At 40.1% G+C, this 13,370-nt stretch overlaps 1 protein-coding gene across 1 annotated transcript in view; it reads left to right on the forward strand.

Annotated features, from left to right (window-relative positions):
* Sema5a (semaphorin 5A) overlaps positions 1 to 11,477 on the forward strand; it is a 433,461-nt gene extending 421,984 nt beyond the window's left edge. The window contains exons 22-23 of the mRNA XM_028767632.1: positions 1,669 to 1,880; positions 4,340 to 11,477. Of these exons, the coding sequence (XP_028623465.1) occupies positions 1,669 to 1,880; positions 4,340 to 4,459 (332 nt within the window). The 3' untranslated portion in view covers positions 4,460 to 11,477. The remainder of the gene's footprint in view (positions 1 to 1,668; positions 1,881 to 4,339) is intronic.
* The last annotated feature ends 1,893 nt before the right edge of the window (positions 11,478 to 13,370 follow it).

A 13,370-nucleotide genomic window follows, 5' to 3' on the forward strand; every position in this document is an offset into this window, starting at 1 on the left:
TTGGTCTTATCATTGAATGTTCTTGTAGGATGTTCCCAATACATTATCCAGCCATAGTGCTGTAGACTTCTATGGTAGGAACTTCACCGTTGGTTTAAAAATTCAATGCATCTAGGAATATGTGTTGATCATTGGTGATAGTGGACCCAATAAAGGAGGTCAATCTCTCAGGGATCTGAGTTCATAGAATATGGTGTCCAGGAGCAGGCAGAAGCATTGTACAGGGGAAAACTCAGGGTCAGAGGGCATGTAAGAGATCTTCAACTTCTTCCATGTATCACAGGTTAGGCCATGATAACATGCTTCCTATTTTTAGGCTCAGCTTCTGCCCTGGTCTTCTTGACCTGGACTTGGGGTGAGGATAGGGATTCTGATAGAAGCTCTAAGGCCCCGATGTCTAGTGTCCATTGGTGAATGCTAGCAAAAGATCTTTTCACAAGTATCAGAGTTGGCCTTGTGATAGGGTGTTGCTTCTGCTGAGTGGCAAGTGTCAGGAATGGGCACAAAGAGAAGGTGGCTCTGCAGACATCTAGGGAGGAAGCGAGTGGGGGTCAGTTGTAAAGACCAAAGGCCCTGGGGTTGCAGAGATATCTCTGTCTTCTCTAATGTTCTCAGGGGCTTCCTCTCCAGTAGGGGTGTCACTCCATGTCTACATTGATGCTCAGTAGCTCCTCCACAGCCCCACTTGGTTCTGGGGTTGACAGATTATGAAAAATTACCAGGTTATGTTGCATTCCATGATGATACTTGTGGGAGACAGCAGGGGTCCTATCCATGTTTCCTGAGCTGTGAAGACACTAGGTGAACAACCAGGATGCAGTTAGTCCTCTAGTGCCAGTGCAGAGTAGGGGGAAAGGAAGCCACAGTCTGCTTCACATGACGCTCACTTAGCCCTGCTCTGAGCACAGGTTGGGAACTTCAACAGCAGTGTTTTCCCAAGAAACATGGAGGTTTCCAGATGGTTGTTTCTTAGCCATTCCATAACTCTTGGTGTGTTGCCAGGATGCCAATCTAACCACTCCTGTTGTCAAGATATACATCACTGTAACTCACTTTTTGAGTTTCTATTGCCAATAACTCAAGGAAAAGACTCAAAACAGGTGCCTATTAAAGAGACAAACAATGGGTGGAAAGAATAGTTCAAGTCTAGCTTAAAGATTATCTTTGAGGCCTCTAGCATGAATCCTTTATTTCTTGGAGTAAGACTTTTTTTATAAGATCACCTAAATTCTAGTTATAAAAAGTGCTCCACACATTAATATTCAAGTGTGTGTGTAGAGAGAGGAGGCTATAGCCATACAAAATAGATAGATGCTCAGTCTGTTAGAGTCCATAGACACACTTCCTGTAGAAAACCCACAGGCCAGTGGTCACCATGCTCTTGAGGACTCTCTGAGGTTTTCAGATAAAAGCAAATGTGTTTCAATTGTAATACTAACAATGTTCATGAGGTTTGAGGAAATTATTTATATCTATAAGAATACTAATTAGAACGAGGCTGCTCGTTGCGGACAAGTTTTCCTAGACTCTGACATTTCCAAGAACTAAACTACTGTGACATCTATACCATACGAAGTACCTCCCTTTGACTTTCCTTTCACTTGGGCACTTTAAGGGTCAAGTAGTGTGTTCTTCTCAAGAGTGATATGAAATTGGCCTATTCCACAGAGTTCAACATGTTCCACATGATGGCTGTGGGGCTTAGCAGTTCCATCCTCGGCTGCCTCCTTACACTGCTTGTCTACACCTACTGCCAACGGTACCAGCAGCAGTCCCATGATGCAACTGTCATCCACCCTGTCTCTCCTGCTGCCCTCAACAGCAGCATAACTAACCACATCAACAAACTGGACAAATACGACTCTGTGGAGGCCATCAAGGTAAGGAATCTATGGTAATAGCTGTATCTAGGTAGGCCACAAAGGCAGGTGATACTGGAGCTGCCAGCCAGGCTAAGTGATGGCGGTCCTGATGATGAATAGAGAGAGCCCAGGTACTCCAGATCTTTTGGGTGTTGGCTGGGTGCTCTCTGGCAAGTGTAGACAGTTTGTAGGTTTTGGTATATCCCCTGTTGTAGTTGTAGGAAGTCTGTGAGTATAAAAAGTTTAAAAATGACATAAAATGCTGGTAGATAGTTAATCTTGGGCAATGTCTGGTTATGTTACAACTCTGCTTCTTGCCTTTGAAAAGAGGTCTTTCGACAAAGTGCCTCCAGCCAAGGACTGGGGAGCAAGAAAAAGGCCACATTATGGCACTCAGATGTTCATGTGTGTTTTTTAAAACAAGCTGAGTTCCCTTCAATGTCCTATGTAAAATGGATATAATAATGCATAACTCCATGTTATGAAGTTTCAGTGGCCATACACAAGGGCTAGCATGAGAGCTGCTGTTCATACTGTGTTCCTATGGGAGGTCATGGTATAGCTGGAAACACATGGTAGCTTTTGTCTGCTGTACTCATCTTTGGTTATTTTCCATGGTCATGATGGTAATTCTCCTAAGCCAAGACTGACTGATCTTCTGCATTCCTGTTGAGTTAGTTGCTTCCCTTAACATCCTAAGCAAATGTTGGCATAGCCTCTTTCTGCCAGTATGGCTAAGTTTGAAATGACATTCCCTTTTATCAGAATACATAGTACACCCAACACCAATAGAACACTGTGGGATAGGAGGCAGAAATGACTTAAGAGCAGGAGGAGTGCTATGAAACACTATCTGCAGGATATATTATGGCTATCACAATCATAGTCCCACAGGACCTATACAAGATCTATACAAGATCAAACAGCTGCAGTCCAGGCATAGATAAGGCATAGATGATCTCAAGGTTCTACCTTACACTGAGGAGCTCCTGCTAGTGGGCTGTTGCTGGGAGAGGAAGAATCACTCTTTACTGAGGCTATGGTCCATGGTAGGTTCCTCATGCTCCTGTGGATGGTCCTATTCTCATGAACATGTGGGCAATATTAACTGAACCTAGTGGGTTATTAAACAAACAAACAAGCAGAGAAGCAAACATGAAGTTGGAAAGGAGAAATGTTGGGGTGCTAAGAGAGGAGTTGGAGTGGGAAAAAGGGGAGCAAATATATTTCATTGTGTGAAAATTTAAAAATTGAATAAAATTTTAAAATAGAGTATTTTTAAAAAAAGATGAAGGATTAAGGAGAAAGTGATCTATAGAGGGCTCACACACAGTCTATTAGAGATGAGCTGTAGTGTTGAGAGAAAACCTGAGCTACTGTCCTTTGAAACAAAACCCAGAGGCAGTGTAGCTTGATGCCAACACAACATCGACTCTGTGGTCCTGCTATTTTAGTCAGTAGTAGGTAACTGAATTGGCCTGTGTTCTCACCTCAGGTGCAGTCTCCCATTGTGAGACGATACTAGACATGTTACTGCCGTGGTGAGGACTCCAAGTGTGTGGGTATCTGCCTAGTCTTCAATGGCTGAATCGTTCAATGACTCTGCTTGACTAATTGTTTGAAGTTAGCCTCTATCTGTCCTGTTTCATCGTTATCTTGTTCTTCTCACTGTTTACCCTCCCCCTCGAATAATTTGGCTCTTTGTCTTTAATCTGAGTCACAGAGAGCAACAGCAGAGACCTTTTCACAAGTGCAGAGCAAAAAGACATTAAGGCATCTGAGTCAATTCATGTGTTCAAAGAAGCTCTATAAGGCCTTTGAAAAATGATGACGTCATCTGGGCCAGGAGACTAATTTCTTTAAGCATGTGGCTCACAGTCCATACTCCAGTGGATGGCCTCATACTCGAGATTCTATAGGTAGCATAAATTAGAGCCACTGGATTATTTATTTAAAAAAAAATAAAAATTGAATATTAAGGTGATGGTTTGGGAGGTAGGAAAAAAATCTGGGAAAAGAATAGGAAGGACTAGAAGATGAATATTATTAAAATACACTTACAAATTTCTGAAAGGATTAATGAAATTATCACATTAAATGCAGCTCTTTCTTGAAGTCTAAAACACATCAGTGTATCCTGGGTATGGAGGGTAAGTTGGGCCATGTATATCAATTTGTGTGAGTCTTAGAGATTTTCTAGAAAGTCAGACTTTGGATTTCTGATCCTTGCTCCCTCAGTTCTGTCCTGATTAAAGTGCTAAAGTAGGCCAAATACTGTTGAAGACAGCCATCCTGATCCAATTATTAACCAAGTCTTCCTTGGGGCAAATGAGTTAAGAAGACAGTAAATGAGAAGGCACTTTCCAAGGTAATAGAGCCTTGAGAGAGGGCTCAAATTCAACACTGCATCTCCTGATTTTATTCATTTGAAACACTATTTACTGAGCATTCTAAATCTTTTCAAACATATTTTACAGGCATTTAACAAAAACAACTTGATCTTAGAGGAGAGAAACAAATACTTCAACCCACATCTCACTGGGAAGACCTATTCCAACGCCTACTTTACAGATCTCAACAATTATGATGAATACTAGCAGCTCTTACACGTTCGGCTCCTTGTAAACTCTCTGCTCCTCAAAGCCGTGCTCCATGACTGCCCATGTTTCTGAGACTTCAGAGATGACGTGTGGATTCATTTCAAGTGCATTTCAAACCAGGACTTTCCCATCGCTACCAAAAAAGCGCACATCCTTAAATGCCTAAATGTGGTGTTGTGAAAATCCAGTCTATAGAAAACACTTGGTTGTTGCGAAGTGAGCCACGGTATGATGTTTTGTATTGTGCTCATCCCAAACTTTAACTGGTCTACTGTTTTCCATTAGTTTTATTTCATAAATGTGCCAACCACGTTAGAAAGTGTCTTTGAAAACATAGTATTATCATGCTTTTGAGTGCAAAGGGTCAGGATGTTTTAACTTGGAAACAAACAAATAACCAGGCACTTTAATCTGAGAGATGCCTTTCCCACACACACAGGGTCCAGAGAAATTCACAGAATGAAGGTGTGGCTAACACCAACTCCCCCAACCTGGGTGACTGTAGTTTCTTGGAAACAGCTTGTTTGCACTTGGAGTGATTCCTGCCCAGGAATTCCACCTGCCCTGGACCTGCTGAGTCATGGTCTACTGAAATCCTCTGCTTTGGTCTGGGGCAGTGAGTGTCATCACTGTTTGGTGAACACATGAAACAGAGAACAGCCAGAGAGACACACAGCAGTGTTCTGCAGCTTGCAGTGAAACTAACCTTTCTGTGACTTTTGGATTCCGTGTCATCCCAGGAAGCTCCCTGCCATGCTATGGGCCTGAAGGCCACCTTCCTGGGCAGTGAGCTTCCTGGCTGAAGAGCCAGTCTGAGCATTTGAGTAAACTCCATACCTTTTCCTCCCTCCTTCCATGAGGAGAAAATTCTTCAGCATTTATGATGGAAAATATTGAAAGTACCAAACTATAATTGAAAGCTACTTTTTTACAATTGTTTTCGGTTATGCAGTGTTTAATTAACTGATGTAATTGAAAGCTACTTTTTTATTTTTTATTTTTTGTGTTATGCAGTGTTGTTAATGGCTTTTTTTTGTATTCAGCATTTTCACTGTGGCTAATGTGCAGCAAGGGTCCCTATCAAGAGCATTAAAGGTGTGTAAAGCTGTCCCTCTGGAGCTCAGTGCAGTCACACTGGAGTGGCACTCCAGTACCATGGTCTCCTCATTTGTCCCCTGCTGTCCCAACACCAGAGGAGGGAAAGGCTCTGGTGTCTTTTACCCCCAGTTGCTGTCTTCCTGTTCTCCAGCTTACTGAGTCCCACTTCTGCTCCAAAGCAATAGCTGTGAAGACGTACCATGAGAGGCAATGGAGGAGAAGGTCAGGGTTTCTTGTGATCCCTCCCTCTCATCCTGATGTTTGAATGTTCTAAGGCTAATCTTGAGGTTCTCGGAGGAGTAAAGAAGAGTGATTATCATTTGATATAGAGTGATCCAATACTTTTTAATGGTGAAGACAAGAGGTTTGTCTGCACCACTGGTCACTACGTTAAAGGCCTGAGTAGGTAGTCATATGTGTTCTTATGGGTATATGAACTTTCATGTCTATGCAGATGTACAGCACAGAGAGTGAAGACTACAGGGTTTTTTTATGAGTATGTGTTATATCCCCCATGGAACATAAAGAAGCAATCTCAGAAAACATTCCAAAAAAAATCTTATGATTAATCACAAATTATTCTCCTATAAACACATTTTTCAGACATAACTCTCTTAAAATTGAAATTAAAACGGCAGATGGGCTCTGGGAGATGTGTCAGATTGTGAAGAAATGGCATATGGGAATATCGTGGTGGGACATTGTGTGGCATTTCACACGCTTCTTCTACAGTGTACATGGCCTCCGTTGCACACACATTTTTACAATCCACACTCAGCAGACAGAATGTGTCAGATGATTTATTCATTGTCTCCAGGGTGAATTTTTAGTGGATGCTTCAACTCATCTCATTACTTTCTTTTAAGAAAAGAATAAATCCTCCTGACATAGAACTATTTTAGTGTTTTAAAAAATAATCTCCCCTTCTTGAATATTTCTCTAGTTTAAAAGGTCACTTTCTTTCCCCTGGGAAGAAGAGTACAAATATTTCAAGAACGTATGGCTACACTCGAGAGGAAAGGCTTTCTAAGTGACCGCTAATCTGGCCTTCATCAATTTGATATAGTAACCCCACCCCAGAGTTTGTAATAAGAAAGTTTTCTGATATTAGTATTGCTTTGTTAAAGTCTCATTTTTGACTGCCTCATTCTCTCTTCAAATCCCCACCTCCAGCCACCAGTCCTTCGCTCTTATTTGCTAAACAAATGGAGCAATTCCTTAGGAATGCCTTCAGCTGCGTTCTGGCTGTCACTACCTGCTGCACGGCTCATTTTTCTGGAAGTGTACAGCTGCAGTTCCTGGTGCAGTGTATGGCACACTCCAGACCTCTCATCAGCACATCACACACACACGCACACGCACACGCACACGCACATGTGCTCGCTTGCAGGAGTTTAAGTTAGGCTGTACTGTGTGGGTCATGTTTTAGATTCCAAACTGACATTTTCATTTCCTTCCCTACTTCCTCCCGGCAACCCTTCTTCCTTTCCTTTATTTCTTCTTTATTTCCTCTCTTTCTTCTTAACTTTTGCCTTTTGATGAAAGAAACACAGAGGAATTAATATTTTAAGGTACATCTGGCTCAACCTGTTGTTAAATGACACTAACCAACTTATTTTCTAGAGTTAGGGTTCATGTCTGGCTGGTTTTCGTTAGGAAATTGGCTTCAGTCACACACTTACTTTCATTGGAAGTTGGGCCCAATGTTGTCTAGGGTTCTCCCTCTGATTAGACTCTCATCGATCCTGCTATGTGCTGACATTGTGCAGAAAAAAAAAGAGTAGAATTTTTGCACACTGCATAGCCAGAGGTATTTCCAAATATGCTAGAAATTTTCTTGGAACTGGGGGCTCTGTAAGAACTGACTGAAGCTAGCTCTGTGCGTCCTGAGGAACACTGGGACATTGGGTGAAGCTCTGCTTCACAGAAAACCCTCTGTCATCATAGTCCTAGACTTTTGCTTCAAAGTTTCCCAATGCAAGCTAAGTACCTCTGCCCCTTAAGACTTCTAACACCTTAGCATCTTGGTCCTGTTATACGCATCAAAATGCATATTAAAGTAGATTCCATCTGAAATTAGCATGTATGTTGATGGAAGAGAAGAGGGTTTCTTGAGTGTATGATGGAATGATAGAGACACTAAAGGAATGGAAAAGAAGCCATAAACTGAATGGTTGTGAAGGCATCTGCTACAGAGATGTCTCTATCCCTAAGAAGGGCCAATCCATGTGTTTGTTCTGGACCCTGTTGACTCACAGGTAATACTGAAGAGAAAAGAAACAGATGTGGAGTGTGATGTGAAAAAGCAAGGGTCATATTACACTCTGCTGATTATCTTTCATGCCCCCAGAAAAGGATCTGGCCCACAACCAAGTACTGAGGTTCTGACATTTTGACTTATCCATAATCAAGTGTACTGGGTACATGACTCAATGATGGCATCATTGTTTCTTTATTTATCTACAAAGGAATGAAAACCACCAGTGTTGACAAACACCCATGTCAGCAAATGTTCCACTTTAGTCATTGATAGAATCAGGTCTTGCCTTCAATACTGTAGGCAATTTCTCATCAAAAGGTATTCCACCTATGGGCTATGTTATTGTGTAGTTGAACAGCTCAAGAGATGTTATCCTAAAAATGCATCAGACTTGCACTCAGTCAGTTTGTCTAAACACAGCCCACTGGCATTTGAATTTGCATATATCCACATATTCTTTCTGAAATTTTTTTCTTTTAGAATAAACCACAAATATTTCCTCAACAGATCAAGCCAAATTCCTCATCAATTTTCCCCCAGGGTCATCAAGTTTTTTAACTTTGAAGTATCCTAGACTCTTTGGTGGGCCATTCATGTTTTAAATCACACTTTGGAGTACACTAAGTTCAGTGCTACTGTGTCAAAAGACAATTTGGGAGCCCCAACAGGAAATACCAGAAGCCATGCACCAATGGGTGATACAGTGAACTGTGTCACCATTAGATCAACTGGTGACAGGTTATGTTCAAGTCTCCTGGCTCAAAACCATCAGTTTCCATGGAGATGTCAAAACAGTAAATTTAGACTCCTTTGCAAACTCTCTGGTGTTTTTCTAGAGTCTAAAGATGGAACTGGCCATGCCAAGTTTGTCCATTCATTCTTACACCTTTACTACTTCATAGGGCATTTACAGAGTTATGTTAATACACCATTGCCAATATTACAAAGCCTGTTATTACCCATAGGTATGTAATACTATCTTCTAGCAGTTACTGAAGGGCATTGTGGGTACCCTGCTTCTTTGAAAAATGTATATAAAATGGGAAAACTTAAGTTAATGTTCTTGTTGACCTAGGAAATGTACCGTAGGGAATGCTGTGTGAGAGCTTACTGTCCAGAGCCCAGGGATTGTTAGTCTCTACAGCTTGTCTTTTCAGTTGTTATCATTAATTAAAATGATGCAAGGAGGTTTCCAAGGTCTATAAACACTAATCTATGGCCTTGAGGTAGTCTCTCTGGATAATCTCATGAAACCAAGGAAATGAGTTGCTTTCCAGTTTGCTACTGTTTCCTTTGGGGAACAAAAACCCTGTGGATAATGTGCAATGGTGAACTATTGACAGAAGTTGTGAAAGTTCTCTTCCTTTTGGATTTCATATCAAAATGTTGCATTATTAAAAATTTGATACACTTTGCTGAAGCAACATAGAAACCTATCTCTTAAAATAGTTCAGACTGCAAAGACTGTGTGTAGTCTCCTGGATACCCAATTCAGAGCCTGGAACAAATAGTATAGTTCATAATGAAAGCCCAGCCCTGAAACATGATCTCTTTGATAGATGATGTCCTGCCGTTTATGCTTATTATCCATGACCAGAGCCTATATCAACTCTGTCCCCAAGCGGAAATGCTTTACTAGGAAGACAAGGTACATGTAACTAAACTGATCAAAGATACTCTTCTATCAGAAAGAGAAAAGTAGCAATGGGGAATCACTAAAATGCAAATCAGGCAGGAAAATCTCCACCCCTTCATAATCCATCAAGAACCTAAAACCAGTAGATTAGCCATAATTCTGATCTTTCTCTGATTCTTGGGAATTTAATACTGACTGCTTCCAATGTTAGACAAATACAAGCAAAAAGAAATGCCTAGGCTCTGATAAACAAAACTGTTCTTCCATCAAGACAATAAAGGAGTCCTGTTATCTGCAGAAGATGAGATTGACTTTTTGTGTACAAAGTTGCTAGTGCCTTTTATAAGCTATGTGCTGTTGTTCTTCCTGGTTATTGATTGTTCCAATTAGAAGCCACGTACTGGTTGTATACACTTTGAAGAAATCTACTCTGTGTGTCTCTGAGCTCAGGAACAGAAAATGGGAGAAATGTCTCATGTTCGAGTGTGGTTTTGCTCTCAGAACAAGATCAAGAGTGTGCTGTGTCCAGATGAAGTGACCCTGTTCCAGCCTGCAAGAAACTGATATTGCTTTAATTTTTACATCTTCATGGAAATGTATTAGATCCTGTTCTGTGGTAGGGGAGTCAGCTCTGTTTCTGTAGACTTCAGTGGATGTTTCTGTTGCTCTTCATGCACATACATAGATAGGGAAACAGGTGCAGGCTACCTACAGTGATACAGATTGTGACATGAGAACCAAGTAGACCACTATTTGGGCTGTTTTGTCCTATATTGCAAATCCAACATCAGAACTGCTCAAATATTCACAAAATTATTCCTTTGTGCTTGAATTTAAAACATTAGCAGTGTCTTCTCTGCTGCAGCTGACCACTGATCTCTTAACTGTGGCTGTGGTCTCAAATCAGCTTATAGATCTGCTTTCGAAGCATGAACAGTGGGAGCCTCCGACCACTGAATCACCACAATGTTCACCTTATCTGCCAATAAGATGCACCAGCTTGTCCCAGTGTAAGAGTCTGCAGAACCTGTGACCACTTGATTTTGACTTTACACCTGCTATGCCTCCTTGCCTGTCTTGTGATAGAAAATAAAATTGTTTGGGTTTGCTCATTCATTGACATTTCTTCTGGGCCAACTTCAAACCTTGGTAAACTTGCAGTGTGTTACTGATCTTAAGATTAAAATTTCAAAGGCAGTATATATTAGTTACCACAGAGCCCTTTCAAGAGTAAAATAGCTCTGTATTTCCCTGTCAGTTTTCTGAGAGAACAGCCACTTGTTTCTGTGTGGGATTGCTGCTGGCTGGTGAGTGTTCTCTCCCTGATACAATAGGCAACCCACACTATTAAGCCTTTACGTTTGGCTGTCATTACTTGCCCTGAAATCTCACTAGCCATGTGCATTGGTATTTTCTGCCGCTATCATTTTTCTGTTTCACTCATTAACCCACTGGATTGATATTCTTCCTGAGAGCTGGCCAGGCCCTTGCCTCAAGTTGTGCTTAATGACACCTGGCAGATACCTTGTTTTCAGAAATTAGTTTAAGACCCTAATTATGTCAACCCAGGCAGGGAACTAATTCTGTCTTTCATGGAACCAATTATGGAAGTTCCAAAAAGAGGTGGGCAGGGGCACTTCCCAACCAATCAACCAAACCAAACTCACACCTGTCTAACTAAACATTAATAAGATGAATCATTATTACAGCAGTGGAAATGTCTCACTGTATCTTCCCTAGGTACATTCCAGTATCAACATCTCCGCCTTCTTCATCGCTTTTAACAATGAAGTCATAAGATAGCCCTGCATTTTACCAAGAGCACAGCACTACTCCCTTCTGAGACCTCCCTCCCCTTCCCGTTCATCATCTCTATGCCAACATTTTGTGGAAACTAAAAGAATCCTAATTATGTACAGATAAATTGTATTATATTTTTTGTACGTAATGTTTTGTGTAAATAGTTTGCCTTGTTCGGTTGTATGTGAGTATTGAAATAAACCCTGACATTTAGGAAACAATTAGTGGCATTTTTCTTTTCATAGTCCCCCAAAGTATGGTAATCCACTTTAGGATCCAGTTTCATCAGAAGAAACATGTGGGTGACCTGCCGGGTAAACCCCCACGACACATGTGTTTGGCCTTCTCAGGCCTCTTGAAGAATACGCCACACAGATGCACACAGATGAGGTCATCAGCTTTTATCAATACTTCAGTGGCAAATGGGAGCTGTGTGTAAGGAAAGTCGACCCAATTTTCTGTTTGAGGATTGAGTATCAGATCCTGACTGTGATGGATGGATTGGGTGTAGGCTTTCCCTCCTGTAGTACTCCAGATGTTACTCATTGTTGCTTTACAAGGCTTTTTGTCAGTGAATTGATAACAAACAGCACAAGCATGGCTAGATATTTGATCTGGCAAATCCACACTTTGCAGAAAGAACCATATTTCAATATCCATTCAATATTTCAGTATATTTACATTTCTTTGATACATGTAAAATATATGCATATATATGTATATATTACATTTGCACATATGACATGTATCTATAAACAGACATGATCCTATTATTTTATAGATACATACATGTATATATTTCAATGGATCAAAGCCCAAGACAGCTCAGTTAATATAGAGGTCAAATTTTAACATAATAAAATAAAGCTATATAAACTTAACCTACCAATAGTCATGAAGATTAAACTATTTTAACCCAAGAAATAAACTATTCAAAAAGTATTTAAAGTATTCCATGAAGAATCTCATTTTAACTATTAGTTTAAAATTAGGAAATATATGCTTTTGATTAATTTTCTTTTTTTTCATTTTTTAACATTCGTGGTCTCCACAATATATATTTTGATATTTAGATGACTTCACGCTGCTCATATATCCCTATCCTCTTAGAATGTTCTTCATTTGATCTTTAAAAAAATAAAGTTGAAATACGAATTGAATAACTCTGCACCTCTTAGAAATTTATAATGTAATTTTCTATTTAAAGTGTCTCTTCAGCCAAGTTTGAGAAGAACGACAGAAATGATTGAATGCACTGACTCCACGGCTCTAAATAGTTAATGTAAGAGGAAATTAACCTTAAAATAATCTCCAAAAGTATCATTTTCTGATATTATTATTATTATTAAGTGATGCTTTCATTAAATCACATAGAAATGATGTCTGAGAGGACCGTCTCTCGTTATTTTGCTATCATACATTTTCCTGCAGCTTTTGTCCCAGTTCAGTGATCTCAGAGCTAGGATCTGGAGCCCCGAGTTTGCATTTGCAAAATAGAGTCTGAGTATTACAAACAAGTAAAACCATAAGTACTAAACTCAGGACACAGGAAACTCAATGGTAGCCCATGTTAAGTCTTTCCTCAACAGAATAAATCAGAACTCCCAGAATAAATTAGAAAATCTCTAATATCAAAGAATGTTATTTATGTTTTAAAACAGTCTTAGCATAAATTCAGCAGTGATGCCTAAACTATGATTTTTCAAGTTTATTCAGGATTATATGAGTCAGGTATTTGTGAAGGTCTATTATTGGATTGTTTATCACAGTGACATGAAGTTAAAAATATAAAAACAAAAAACCACTTTCATGTTTTCTCCCCCCTTCACTTTCTTTTATTTCACTTCGAATTGCTGAGTCACCTCCTGCTTCCTGTTAGTACATGGATGTTACATGTTCCTTCTGTGTCTTTATGAAATCTTTCCATTCCATGGCGGCCATATCTCTCTTACTCTGAGAGAAGTGTGGTGATGGGAATAACACAATAGTGTCAAGGAAGCTCTCAGGACCACATATGTGCTCTTTTGGGGAGAAGATTTCAGACAAAATACATATCACAAGTTTCCTGCATCCAGTGTTGCAAAATATTAACTTTTCCTTTGTCTATCTGGCTT

Source organism: Grammomys surdaster, unplaced genomic scaffold (genome assembly GCF_004785775.1).
Source record: "Grammomys surdaster isolate TR1022 unplaced genomic scaffold, NIH_TR_1.0 174, whole genome shotgun sequence".
NCBI classification, from domain to species: domain Eukaryota; kingdom Metazoa; phylum Chordata; class Mammalia; order Rodentia; family Muridae; genus Grammomys; species Grammomys surdaster.